Source organism: Nomascus leucogenys, chromosome 4, assembly GCF_006542625.1.
Source record: "Nomascus leucogenys isolate Asia chromosome 4, Asia_NLE_v1, whole genome shotgun sequence".
NCBI lineage: Eukaryota > Metazoa > Chordata > Mammalia > Primates > Hylobatidae > Nomascus > Nomascus leucogenys.
Genome location: NC_044384.1, coordinates 58454537 through 58469467, shown reverse-complemented (window position 1 = coordinate 58469467; position 14931 = coordinate 58454537). Strand labels below are relative to the sequence as shown.

The 14931-nt window shown below is 39.5% G+C and overlaps 1 protein-coding gene across 1 annotated transcript in view; it reads left to right on the top strand.

The window, feature by feature from the left end:
• The window catches only part of GREB1L (GREB1 like retinoic acid receptor coactivator), a 296713-nt gene that overhangs the window by 226491 nt on the left and 55291 nt on the right, over nt 1-14931 (top strand). Inside the window, exon 15 of the mRNA XM_030810667.1 lies at nt 226-423. Within this exon, the coding sequence (XP_030666527.1) occupies nt 226-423 (198 nt within the window). The remainder of the gene's footprint in view (nt 1-225; nt 424-14931) is intronic.

Below are 14931 nucleotides of genomic sequence, written 5' to 3'. Positions count from 1 at the left end.
TTTGCAAAACTGCAACGTCCACTCCTGAGCACATTCTTTCATCCACGTTTCAGGGAAAATAGGCAAATCTATTAAAACTCAATAGAGAGTGCAAATAGCAGGTGAGAATTCGTAGTGAGAGTGCGTTACATTACCGTCTGTGTGCTATGTGTCCTCATAGAGATTCACAGTGGCCATTATGGAAGTAAATTAACCTTGTTCTTATGACTTCTTTTTAAATTTTAGATTTAGATAACGAAACCTTCCAAATTTATCAACCGCAGCTAACAGTTGCCAGAAAACTCTTATCCCAGGTGTGTGCTATAGCGGACAGTGGCAGCCAGAGCCTGGACCTCGGTCACTTCAGCAAAGTAGACTTCATCATCATTGTCCCCAGATCGGAGGTGTTGGTTCAGCAAACTCTTCAACGGATTCGACAATCAGGTAAGAGTGAGCTTTCAAAGAGGAGCCCACCTAGATCCAGCTTCAGATCCCCTCTGTCTCTTTCTTTTGCTTAATCCAAACGTTTATAGGATGCGTAAAACCTTCTTCAGTAATAAAAATCATAAAAGCACTTTGTTATTTTGGGTTTATCTGAAGTTTTCCCTCAAAGTACTCTGTCCTTTTTCCCTCAAGGTCAAGGGTAAATTGTTGTGCATGTTTGCCAGATATCGTTAAGTTCATGATGTAATCTGTGGGACTAGAATCTGGTCATTTATTGATGAAGAGAAATTTTCTCAAGGCAAGGATGGCCCTGTATGAGTTGATGGCATCTGTGCCACCTGAACTCCTCCCACATGCAGGCGTCATTTGCATAGGTGGATTCTTGGCCATTTAGCACATTACCAGCACATCTGCAACCTGGAAACCAGAATACCATCCCCCATGTCAGCAATGACGTTCTTTAAGAAAAAAAGGTAGCGTTATTCCTAATAACTTTAAGTATAAAGAAAAAATGTTTTTCCCAGAAAACATGAAAAGGTAGAGAGCAAAAATTTTACAAGTCTAAAAAAAAAATGTTACAAGTCTGTGGTAAATAATATCCCTTTTCAAAAATAAAATTTGATTAGAATTACAAGAAGTTATAAGGAATTTAGAAACTTGGAACAGCTATAAAATACTTGCCTTTGTAAACTAGGTTTGAAAAGGAAATTATAAATGTCAGGTTGCTTCTGATTAGCTCAGCTGAGGAACACACACACACACACACACACACACACACACACACACCGCAAGCAGATTTTAGATCTGGAAGATGACTGTTTTTGCCACAGTAAAGAATTTTACTTTTGGCTGGGGTCGGTGGCTCGCGCCTGTAATCCCAGCACTTTGGGAGGCCGAGGCAGGTGGATCATTTGAGGTCAGGAGTTCAAGACCAGCCTGGACAACATGGTGAAACCTCGTCTCTACTAAAAATACAAAAATTAGCCAGGTGGTAGTGGCGCATGCCTGTTATCCCAGCTACTTGGGAGGCTGAGGCAGGAGAATCACTTGAACCCGGGAGGTGGAGGCTGTGGTGAACCGAGCCACTGCAATCCAGTCTGACAGAGTGAGACCCTCTCCCAAAAAAAACAAAACAAACAAAAAAAAAAACAAAGAATTTTACTTTCAATATATTTAAAAACAGGAAGCAGAAAAATCCAGAAGTGCTTAAAATGTGGTTTATATGTTCATACCTGTCATACTGTGCCTCTCAAATTTTATCCTACATAAAGATCACCTGGGGACCTTGCTAAAATGCAGATTCCACTTCAGTGGGTCTGGGTTGTGCTCCAGATTCTGCATTTGCTTTTTTTTTTTTTTTTTTTTTGTGAGACATAGTCTCACTCTGTTGCCCAGGCAGGAGTGCAGTGGTACAGTCCTGGCTCACTGCAGCCTCCACCTCCTGGGTTCAAGCAATTCTCCTGCCTCAGCCTCTTCCAAGTAGCTGGGGTTACAGGTGTGCACCACCGCTCCCAGCCAATTTTTGTATTTTTAGTAGAGACAGGGTTTCACTATATTGGCCAGGCTGGTCTTGAACTCCTGACAAGTGATCCACCAGCCTCAGCCTCCAAAAGTGCTGGGATTACAGGCATGAGCCACCATACCCAGCCCGGATTCTGCATTTCTAACAAGCTTCTAGGGATGCCAATGTCAGAAGACCACACTTTGAGTAGTATGGCTCAATAAGAAATCTTCCTTGACTGTACTTTTAAAAATAACTAAAAGAGTATTGTAATTGGGTTGTTTGTAACATGAAGGATAAATGCTTCAGGGGATGGATACCCCATTTACCCTGATGTGATTATTACACATTCCATGCGTGTATCAAATTTTCTCATATATTCCATAAATATATACTCCTACTGTGTACCCACAAAATTTAAAATTAAAAGTTTTTTAAAAAGGCCTCTTGTTCCAGAGGCCAAATGAGCTGACTGACAGTACATTTTTCCCTGTTTCTATCTCTTTAACCCCTCTTGGTGGCTGTGACTGACATGTGAAGTTTTGTCCACATCTTCTGGAGGCCCAAGTGCCTGGTGACAGTGCAGTCTTCTTTTTAGCCTCTCAGTTTTGGAATGACAAGTTACAAAATGACTTGTTGGAAATATCGACCTGTAGGTGATGAGCTGGAAAAGGTCAAATGCCTTCTCTCACAGCTCTCCCAAAAACCAAAGTGAGTTCTCTCTCTCAGCTACTGGCTTCTTTCTGCATTTATTTTTCCTGCCCCTTCTCCAGTATGGGGAGTGGGTGGGTGTCAGTCACACCAAGCAGTAGCCAGATTTTTTGTTATTTCATATGGATTTTTTTCCTTTCATAACATGGAGGAAGGGCCTTGTCTTTTAGGTATTTTACTTGTACCAGTTGGCATTTGTGGCCTCCCCAAGTTTGTGATCTGATATCCCAAATTGTGCTTGAGCAAACACATCATGACACCTGTTTGAAGTGATGAAATCATCTGCAGAGCCTTTTCCTGAAATAACCTCTCAGTGACCTGCACTTTCACCTTTCCTAATAAATGCAAGCTCCTAAATAAAGCCTTGCATTTTTGACAGATGAATAAATTGTACAGGTTTTTTTCTTTCTCTTCTCAATGCCCTCAGATTTTTCTAAAGTATTTTAAGATTATCACCTCTCAAAAAGGTACCAGAATTTGACCAATTATATAAGCTTAGAATCCAGAAAAAAAAATCAAGGTAATAGGCAGATTTGGAACACTCAAAGCAAAGCATATTTTTAGAATTATTCACATCTGGCCTTGGCATACATACTGAAATTTTTGCTGCAAAAACAATCACTTCTGTATATTTAAACATACCTTTATTTTGTTATAAAAACATGATTATGGTATGCCTTACTTTAAAAAAATAAAGTATGAACATTTAAACATTTATAATCCTACCATTCAAGGGTAACCACTGTTAAAATGTTGGCATTAACAAATAACTTAATACCTAGTGTTCCACCTCTCTTCCCTGCCTCTGTTTTTTTTCACTTGGCATTACAGTGTGTACCTTTTTCCATGTCATGAACATCTTTTGTGAGCATCATTCTTAATGAATGTATAGTCACATCATAATTACAAAAAAAGTATTTATTTTGATATTTAAATACCTTCATATTCTTGGAACACATACCAATTGATAGAAGAGAGAGGACTAAAAGCATGTTAAAATGTATGGAGAAATTGTTCCGGGTAGAATAAATAGCAGGAGATTATCCATTAAAATAACTCTTTAAAATCATAGCTATCAAAACAGAAAGTTTTTAAGAAATCATCTGACTTAGTTTCCTCATATGTCATCATGTAAATTGAGAAGAGCCTAGTTTGCCTGAGGTCACAGAGGGTAGTACCTTGAGAGCAAGGACAGGTTTTTTTTTTTTTTTTTTTTTTTTTTTTTGAGACCGAGTTTTGCTCTTGTTGCCCAGGCTGGAGTGCAGTGGTGTGATCTTGGCTCACCACAACCTCCACCTCCCGGGTTCAAGCGATTCTCCTGCCTCAGCCTCCAGAGTAGCTGGGATTACAGGCATGCACCACCATGCCCAGCTAATTTTTTTGTATTTTTAGTAGAGACGGTGTTTCTCCATGTTGGTCAGGCTGGTCTCGAACTTCCGACCTCAGGTGATCCGCCTGTCTGGGCCTCCCAAAGTGCCGAGATTACAGGTGTGAGCCACCACGCCCGGCCCAAGGACAGTTTTTTTTTTTTTTATTGTTGCATGCCTAGTACCTGGTTTCATGCCTCTCTTAGGCCTGGCACCAGCAGGTGCTCAATTAATGTTTTAATGGAGGGCTAGAAGGAGAAGAGATAGGCAGAAGGAGAAACAGTGTCCAAGGTCTCTGTGTCCTGGTTCCATTTGCCTCCTTTACTAAAGAAAGCATTCCAGCAGAGCCTGCCAGGAAAAGCACCCAGGCAAGGAAGAGCTGCCAGAGTATGCAGAAAGGGCACATCCTTGGCAGTGCCTGCATGGCTGAAAGTAAAAGGATGAAAATAGAAGCCATCACGTTGTTGCAGATCCAGCAATAAAGTGAAGCATTTGAAACCTCAGCTCACATTCTGATGAAGAAATGAAGCAAAGAGGGGAGGGAGGAGGAAAAAGGAAAACAAAACAAAATATCATAGAAAGAATTTGAAGGTTAAAAAAAAAGAAATGAAGTGGATTTAACGTCTTTTAAGTTTGCCTAACGTAGGCTTGTAACTGCTGGAGTGATCAGTGGAGAAGGAGCATGTTTCTACTATAGGAAATCCTTTTGTTTTAGTGTCATTTTTTTAGAAATCTGAAGTTGTAGCATAATTCTTCTAATTCGGAGGACCCCATATTCTGTGAATGAGAATACTAGCATACTGGTGCAATCCAAATGCAAACCCATTTCAGTTCAAGGTGGGAGAGAGACGTACAGGAAGTGACCGTCCGTTTTTCACCTCCTTGTTTGGTGTTGGTGGGAGCCCCAGCAAATGGGAGTGGGTCTGGAGGTATCCAGGCAAGGAAGTGTTATCCTGTCAGGGGAATGACACAAATCTGATACTTTAACACATGCATGATTATAAAAAAAGCCAGAGAGACGTATTTGTCTGCTGATATATAGATTACTCTATTCAAATGGACATAAGGCAGTTTTAAGGAAGCAGTAGACATTGTGGGGGAAGTGAAGAGAGAGAGGAAGGCATTCCCACTTTCTTTTCTCTTTTTCTTTCTTTTTCTTTTCTTTTCTTTTTTTTTTTGAGACAGTTTCACTCTTGTGGCCTGGGCTGGAGTGCAGTGGCACAATCTCGGCTCACTGCAACCTCTGCCCTTCGGGTTCAAGTGATTCTCCTGCCCCAGCCTTCCGAGTAGCTTGGATTACAGGCGCCCACCACCATGCCCAGCTAATTTTTGTACTTTTAGTAGAGGCGGGGTTTCACCATGTTGGCCAGGCTGGTCTTGAACTCCTGACCTCAAGGGGATCTGCCCACCTCGGCCTCCCAAAGTGCTGGTATTACAGGAGTGAGCCACCGCGCATGGCCGGCATTCTCAGTTTCTAAAAACAGATTTTCTTGTGGCAGAGCTTTCTTCTGTAAGATAACAATAAATAAAAACAAAACAAAATTAATTTAAAAAAAGACATTTTTTTGGGCGGATGGCCCAGCCAGTACCCAGCTCTCAGTACCTTCCATTCTCACCCTCAGGCACATTTACCCCCCGCTTCACTACAGCCACAACCACTGCCCCCCTCGTCATACCCTGGACCCTGCCTAATCCTGGAATCACCCATTCAGATGTTCCCAATTTCAGGCCACACTCTCCTTTGCGGCATATTTAACATGTTCTCACTGTGTGGGGAAAAGTAAACCTTTGCAGTTGATGTCGTACTAAATTCTTGTTTTGTTTTTGTTTTCGTTTTTGTTTGAGATGGAGTTTCGCTCTTGTAGCCCAGGCTAGAGTATAATGGCACGATCTCAGCTCACTGCAACCTCCACCTCCCAGGTTCAAGCGATTCTTCTGCCTCAGCCTCCCGAGTAGCTGGGATTACAGGCATGTGCTACCATGCCTGGATAATTTTTTTTGTTGTTTATTTTTGAGACAGTTTCGCTTTTGTTGCCTAGGTTGGAGTGCAATGGCGCAGACTTGGCTCACTGCAACCTCTGCCTCCCAGGTTCAAGCGATTCTCCTGCCTCAGTCTCCTGAGTAGCTGGGATTACAGGCATGCGCCACCACACTCGGCTAATTTTTTTGTATAGACGGTGTTTCACCATGTTGGTCACGCTGGTCTCAAACTCCTGACCTCAGGTGATCCACCCACCTTGGCCTCCCAAAGTGCTGGAATTACAGGTGTGAGCCACCGCTCCCAGCCTAATTTTTATATTTCTAGTGGAGATGGGGTTTTATTATGTTGGCCAGGCTGGTCTCGAACTCCTGACCTCAGGTGATCCACCCGTCTCGGCCTCCCAAAGTGCTGGGATTACAGGCGTGAGCCACTGTGCCTAGCCCTTTTTTGGTTCTTTAGTTGGTTCTCTCTCCCATTCTCCACAGTGGCTATCATGGACTCCATTTCACTTCTCAAACCCCAGACTTCATCCCTCATCCTTCTCTCTTAGCAAATGATCATGCTACCCCACCCAAAGAAAAAAAACAAACAAAAACTTCAAATAAAAACTTGCCTCTAGGCCAGGCGTGATGGCTCATGCCTATAATCCCAGCACTTTGGGAGGCTGAATCAGGTGGATCACCTGAGGTCAGGAGTTCGAGACTAGCCAGGCCAACATAGTGAAACCCTGTCTCTACTAAAAATACAAAAATTAGCTGGGTGTGGGGGTGCGTACCTGTAATCCTAGCTACTTGGGAGGCTGAGGCACTAGAATCAGTTGAACCCAGGAGATGGAGGTTGCAGTGAGCTGAGATCGCACCACTGCACTCCAGCCTGGGTGACAGAGTGGGACTCCATCTCAAAAAAAAAAGAAAAAGAAAAAAAAAACAACAACTTCCTGCCTGGGAATCTAGAAACCTGTGTATACACCTGTCCCCTTCCCTTCTGATCAGTGGAGGAGCTGTCCTGCTCTGTTTCAGCCTGACCCACACACCTCACCCCAGATACAGTTTCCATCTTTGAGGAACCTCACGCTATTATAGCTTTTCTTCTCTCTCATTGCTTCGACTTTTTTCTCTCTGGGGTCTCATTCCATCAGTGTCAACCTGCCCCACTCTCTCAAAGATAAAACAAGACTCTGTTAATCCTACCTGGCCCTCCAGCTCCCCTCCTCCTACCAACTGCCAAACCAAGAGGGCTATCCATCCTCACCTCCATCTCCCAGTCACTCCCCAACACCTGGCAAACTGGCTCCCACCCACCCTCATGCCAGTATCACCAATGACCTTTTCGGTCCTTATCTGAGCTTTTGGCAACACTGGAGCCCTCCATTCCTTTCGTTAGATTCCTTCTGGTTCCTCTGGCTGCCAGGGCACACTCCTTCACAGCTTTTCTCCCACTGTGTGTGTGTGCGTGGTGCTCACACACACACTGCAGTTCTCCAGCCTTGGCACTCAACACACTGTGTGTTGTAGTTGCATGTTTATTAATGATCTTTCCCTTCAGCCAGAAAGTAAAATGAATATTTTACTATGCATGAATATTTGCTGAACAAATATTCAACATTTTCTTGAATTTTAAGTTCAAATCTATTTTGAAAGGCAAACACAGAAATAATATTTAAGATTTGGTAGCCCTCTGGTAAAAACAAATTTAGTCATTAAAGCCCACGTTCCAGAAATCTACTTTGGCCAAGAGTAAGAGACATTAGTTAATGTGTTCCCTGAAAGGTTATTATTAATCTAAACCTTTAGGGAACACGGTGACTCCCAACCACCACTGGCTCTGTTCTAGAACTCAATGAGTTGCAAAATGTCAGGAAGGAAGAAGAGTTACTGGTGTTCCTACATTCCCACTCATGTCAAAAGTAAGATTGAGTATTTAGTTAGACACAGCCCTGGATCTCTTAGTACCACCATCAGTGCCGCAGGTGCGCCCTGCTGATATCCATGTTCTATTGTGGAGTTGGAAAGATGTGACAATTTGCTTATGATTCATTTGAAAAATAAACTTGTTTAATTCCATAGAACTGTGATAAATTAAGTTAGTAAGGAAACAGAATAAAAGTGACATTTCTTAGACTGGCCATTGCTCAGCACTTCTGACATTTTCAGATTCCTTGCCTCTGCTTATTTTTGAAAAACAAAGCATGAAAGCTAAGTCAGAAGCTAATGAAAAAGTTTATTTGCTCTTTTTGTTTTGTTTTGTTTTTGTTTTTGAGGTGGAGTCTTGCTCTGTCACCTAACTGCATATCACATTGATAACATTAACCACACAGCAAAAAGAATTAATTCAAGTAATTTTTTAACAGTTTTATTACTGTATGTTGTTAATGTGACATATCCTATGGGGAAAAGATTGGACATAAATCTTGAATTTGAATTAGAATGTTTGTTATTGGGAGTATTACTGATAATTTTAAAACTATTTTGTGTATATCATAGGAGAGAGCAGATAGGTAAATAGTTTAATGTTTTTGTTTGTTTGTTTGTTTGTTTGTTTGTTTTTTGAGACGGAGTCTCACTCTGTTGCCCAGGCTGGAGTGCAGTGGCGCAATCTTGGCTCACTGCAAGCTCCGCCTCCTGGGTTCACGCCATTCTCCTGCCTCAGCCTCCTGAGTAGCTGGGACTACAGGCGTGTGCCACCGCGCCTGGCTAATTTTTTGTGTTTTTAATAGAGATGGGGTTTCACCGTGATAGCCAGGATGGTCTTGATCTCCTGACCTCGTGATCTGCCCGCCTCGGCCTCCCAAAGTGCTGGGATTACAGGCGTGAGCCACCGCGCCCGGCAATAGTTTAATGTTGAAAACCAGGGTTCTCAAATGAAAGATGGGAACTTCAAATGTGAAATGGGAAAATAAGAAATATTCATTTTAGGTTTAAATTGGTGATAAAAGGGTGAAGTCATAATTTGAAAAAAGAAAAATCCTCCTGTCCACTTAAAGACAGGGTCTCACTCTGTTGCCCAGGTTGGAGTGCGGTGGCATGATCATGCCCCATTCCAGCCTCGAACTCCCAGGCTCAGGTAATCCTCCCACCTCAGCCTCCCAAGTATTTGGAACTACAGGCACATGCCACCACACTTGGCTAATTTTTTTTAGATACAAGATCTCACCACGTTGCTCAGGCTGGTCTCAAACTCCTATCTGTGAGCACATGGAGCATTTAGGTTTGGGCTTTTAACACCATTCCCCACTGTCCCAGCTCTGAGGTGGAAACATTTCTGGAATATTTTGTTGTGCCAGAAAGTGAGAAAGTGCAAAGATTGATTGGAGCATGCCAAAAGGACATAGCAGCCTGCTTGAGGGGATTTATGGCTAAATTTGGAAATTTTGAGCATCACAAGGAATGATAGCAATGGATTGCAACCTATTGAAAAATTTTTTAAAACCCATGAGTCCAGAGCAATACTGAAAAATAAAAGGAGCAGGAGAAGTGAGAGGTTAGGGGAATGCCTTCTGTACAGAAGAGTACCAGTTAATAAATGCAGGAAAAAATGATGGAATTAGAAAATCCCCACTTTGTCGTACCAGTGTGTAATTATTGATTCTGACAAAGATGGATACTAAAGTCATTGAATAAAATGTCATTAGGGGGCTGGGCGTGGTGGCTCACGCCTGTAATCACAGCACTTTGAGAGGCCGAGGGGGGCAGATCACGAGGTCAAGAGATCGAGACTATCCTGGTCAATATGGTGAAACCCCATCTCTACTAAAAATACAAACATTAGCTGGGCGTAGTGGCACATGCCTGCAATCCCAGCTACTCAGGAGGCTGAGGCAGAAGAATCACTTGAATCCAAGAGGCAGACAGAGGTTGCAGTGAGCCGAGATCGCGCCACTGCACTCTAGCCTGGGGACAGAGAGAGACTCCATCTCAAAAAAAAAAAAAAAAATCAGGGAACAAATATTCAGAAAGTCTCAAAGTATCATCCCATGGATTAAAAGCTAACAAAGAGGGAAAGGTATCTCTACAATGGAGAGATCTGGCAGTAGACACTGCCATAACCAAGTAATCAAAATTTGGCATCTCCAGTTATGGGACAAACTGATATTATGTGCAGAAAAGCACACAATGTCACCTATGAGGTATAATTGCCAAAACTGTTCAACCTGAGTCTGATCACAAGGAAGCTTCCAGACAGATCCAGATGGTGTGGCATCTTACAAAACAATTAGCTTGAATTTTAAAAAATAACGTCATGAAAGATTAAAAAGAAAAATCAGGGAGGCTGTTTGGTTATTTTAAACATGGAGAATAAAGAGACATGACAACCAAGTATAATACTTCACTCATTTATTTTTTAATGGACAAAGATTGTATATATTTTTGATATAGAACATGACATGTTAAGTAAACATTATGGAATGGCTAAATCAAACTAATGAACATATCCATTACCTCACATACTCATTATTTGTTTGTGGTGAAGAACATTTAAAATCTACTCTCTTAGCAATTTTCAAGTATAAAATATATTATTATTAACTATAATTACCATGTTGTACAATCAATTCCCTGAACTTTTCCTCCTGTCTAACTGAAATTTTGTGTCCTTTAACAAACCTAATCTCCCCAGCCCCAAAACCCATGCTTAATTCTTAATTGGATACTTGAGTAAAATATAAAAAATTAAAACACAGCTCCGGGACAATTACTGAAACTCGAATATGGGCTGTGTATTAAAGAATATTATACTGATGTTGGTTCAGTTCCATAGATGTAATAATGATATTGTAGTTATACAGGAGAATGCCTTTGCTCTTAGGAAGAGCATGTTGAAGGATTTAAGGGTAAAGTATTGTGATACATGTTACTTATTTCCAAATTATTTAGCAAAAACACAACAATAAATAAAAAGTAACAAAGAAAAAGCAAATGTAGCAAAATATTTTAACAACTGATTAATCTAATTGAAGAGAATACAGGTATTTATTGCACTAGTCTTTCCATTTCTGTAGTGGTCAAAATAGAATGTGAAGTTAAAATAGTTGCTTTTCATTGATGATGTGTCTGTCAGATGGAATGCCATAGAGTTATTATTGTCCTCAAATAGTTTCTAAAACATAGATAGGTAATTAACATTCCCCCTTTTTAAGAAGTTTTAATTATTGAATAGATCAAATTTATAAGGGATGTTTTAAAAATCACAATGGAATGAGTACTCATTACCCACCAAAATAAGGAACATGGAAGACTATTCCTCCCTAGTGCGCCTCCTTGATGCTAATGTCCCTCCCTTTTCAAAGGTAACCATTACACTGAATTTTGTGTTTATCATTCCCTTGCTTTTATTTATAGTTTTACCATAATGCCTTAACTTCTAAACCATATGTGCTTAATTTCATATACTTTAAACCTAAGTAGAAATACATTCTACGTATTCTCCTGTGATTTATTTTTTATGCTTAATGTTACGTCCCTGACGTTTTTCCTGCTGTTGTTTGTAGCTGTAATTCATTCATTTTACTGATTTTTAGTATTCTTTTGTAAAAATACATCACATGTCTTTTAAAAAGCACAATTCTACTACTGATGTACATTTGTAATGTTTCTAGTTTTTTGATTCCTTCAAACAGTGCTCTTACACATATTAAGAGTTTCTCTGGGAATAGAATTGTTGGAGCACAGGTTATGAACATTTTAAATTTTGCCAAAGAATGCTAAATTTTTTCCAAAGTGATTATATTTACACTCCCACCTGCAATGTATGTGCTTCAGTAAATATTTGGTATGCACATACCTCCTTAAAATTTTTTTATTTTAAAATAATTTTAGACATAAACAAGTTGCAAACATAGTACAAGGGATCTGAAAATGAAATTAAGAAAATTTTAATTACAAGAATATCAAAAAAATACATAGGAATGAATTTGACAGAAGAAGTGCAAAGCTTATGCCTTGAAATAATGAAGCATTGCTGAATGAAATTAAAGAAGACCTAAATAAATGAAGACATTTATATTTATAAAATTAAAGATATATTAATATTTTTAAGATGACCATATTCCCCCAAATTGGTCTACAGATTCAATGCATCCCCTACCAAAATCCCAGCTGGCTTCTTTGCAGAAATTTACAAGCTGATCCTAAAATTCATGTGGAAATTTGAGGACCCAGCATACTCAGAACATTATTGAAAAAGAATAAAGTTGGAAGACTCTCACTTCCCCATTTTAAGCTACAGTAAACTATATAAGCTACTGTACTCAAGATAGTGTGGTGATGACAAAATGATAAACATATAGATAAACAAGATGGTATTGAGATTCCAGAAATAAACCTCCCATTTACAATCAATTCAATTTTGACAAGGGTGCCAAGACAGTTTAACAGAGAAAGAATAGTCTTTTCAACGAATGATGCTGGGACAACTGAATATCCACATGCAAAAGAATAAAGTTTGACCTCTACCTCACATACAAAAAATAACTCAAAATGGATCAAAGACCTAAATGTAAGAGTTACAATTACAAAATTCTTAGAAGAAAATGGGTATAAATGTTTGTGACCTTGGAATACTAATAATTATTTCTTATATATGACACCAAAAGCATAAACTTTTATACATAAACTGGACAATCATCAAAATTCTAAATATTTGTACTTCAAAGGACATCATCAAGAAAGTGAAAAGACAAGCCACAGAATGGAAGAAACTATTTGGAAATCATTTATCTGATACAGGACTATATCTACAATATTCAAGGACCTGTTACAACTCAATAATAAAAAGACAAATTGTTTAATTAAGATATGGATGAAGGATCTGAATAGGCATCTGTCCAAAGGAGATACATGAATGGCCAATGAACACATGAAAAGATATTCCTCATTAACCATTGGAGAAACGCGTATCAAAACCACAAGGAGAGACTACTACACACCCCACTAGGATGACCCATAAAAGAGAAGTAGTAAGAATTGTCGAATATGTGGAGAAATTGGAACCTCGGACACTGCTGTTAGGAATTTAAAACGGTACAGCCACTTTAGAAAACAGTCTAGTCGTTGTCCAAATGATTAAATATAGAGTTACTCTATGATCCAGCAATTCCACTCCAAGATATGAAATGAGCCGGGCGCCATGGCTCACGCCTGTAATCCCAGCACTTTGGGAGGCTGAGGCGGGCAGATCACAAGGTCAGGAGACTGAGAGCATCCTGGCTAACACAGTGAAACCCTGTCTCTACTAAAAATGCAAAAAAATTAGCCGGGCTTGGTGGCACGCGCCTGTAGTCCCAGCTACTCAGGAGGCTGAGGCAGGACAATGGCATGAACCTGGGAGGTGGAGCTCGCAGTGAGCCGAGATCATGCCACTGCACTCCAGCCTGGGTGACAGAGTGAGACTCTGTCTCAAAAAAAAAAAAAAAAAAAGATATGAAATGAGAGAGAAGTGAAAATATATGTGCATGCAAAAACCTGTACACAAATGTTCATAGCAACATTATTCATAACACCAAAAAAGCAGAAAAACCCAAATATCCACCAAGTGATGAGTGGATAAATAAAATGTGGTATATCCATACAATGTAATATTAACAATAAAGAGAAATAAAGTATTGATGCATACCACAACATGGATGAAACTTGAAAACATTATTCTAAGTGAAAGAAGCCAATCACACAAGATTGCATCTTGTACGATTCCACTTGCATGAAATGTCTAGAATAAGCCAGTCTATAGAGACACAAAGTAGACTGTGATTGCCTAGGGATGGGGGTGTTGAGGGAAGAATTGAGGGGTTAAATGTATGGAGTTTCCTTAGGAGGTGATGAAAATGTTTTAAAATTGTGGTGACTGTTGTCCAACTCCATGAATATATACTAAAAGCCATTGAATTATACATTATAAATAGGTAAATTATATGTGAATACCTGCTTATATCAATCACTAAAGCTGTTAAAAAAATCATAGAGTTCGCTGAACTCTTCACTCAATTTCCCTTAAAGTTAACAACTTACCTAACTATAATACAATTATCAGAGCAGGAAATCAATTCCAGAATGATATTGTTAATGAAAGATCTCACCAATCTTTCTCTTCGTGTCGTTTTTCCTGTTCCAGGTTCCGGTCCAGGTTCACACATTGCATTCAGTTATGTCCTCTTCATCTCTTCCAATCTATCACCATTTCTTCAGTCTTTCCTGGCTTTTCATGACCTTAAGTGAATACTAATCAATTGTTTTGTGTAGGGAATGTTTGAGTTTTCTCACAATTAAATTGAGGTTTTGAGTTTTGGGCAAGAAAACCACAAAAGTGATACGTGTCCTCATTGCATCATGTCAGGGAGTACATGAGGTTGATGTTTTATTATTGGTGATGTTAATCTTGATCACTTGATTAAGGTACGTCTGCCAAGTTTCTGCATTGTAAAGTTACTAGTTTCTTCTTTGGAAGTGATTTAAAATCTTGTGGAAATATTTTGAGCAATGGTCATATCCTGTTTTCATCAAACTTTCAACCACTAATTTTTGCATCCATTAGTGGATCTTGCCTGCAATTTATTGTAGTATTTCCAAGTTGATGATTTTCTGTCATTTTTTCCCTACATTTACTAGTAGGAGTTTGTTAATTAAATTCTGTAAGGAAAAACTGTTCCTCCTCATTTATGTATGTATTTATAAATACAGGTCATTTTTATTTTATTCTATGGGTTATTTCCAACACTATAGTGCTGATCATTATTATTTTGCTCAAATTTTCCAGCATTGGCCATTGGAGGCTCCTTCAGGCAGGCTCTTGTGTTTTTTTTTTTAACATATTATCATCCATTTTCACATACTGTTTTCTTACTTTCTGAAACCGTAAGACATTCGAGGGTTACTTTTATTGTTCTGCCTCAACACTGGGATTAACCTTTTTTCCAAGAAACCTGATTCCTTGTATTGAAGAATGGCATTTAGAAA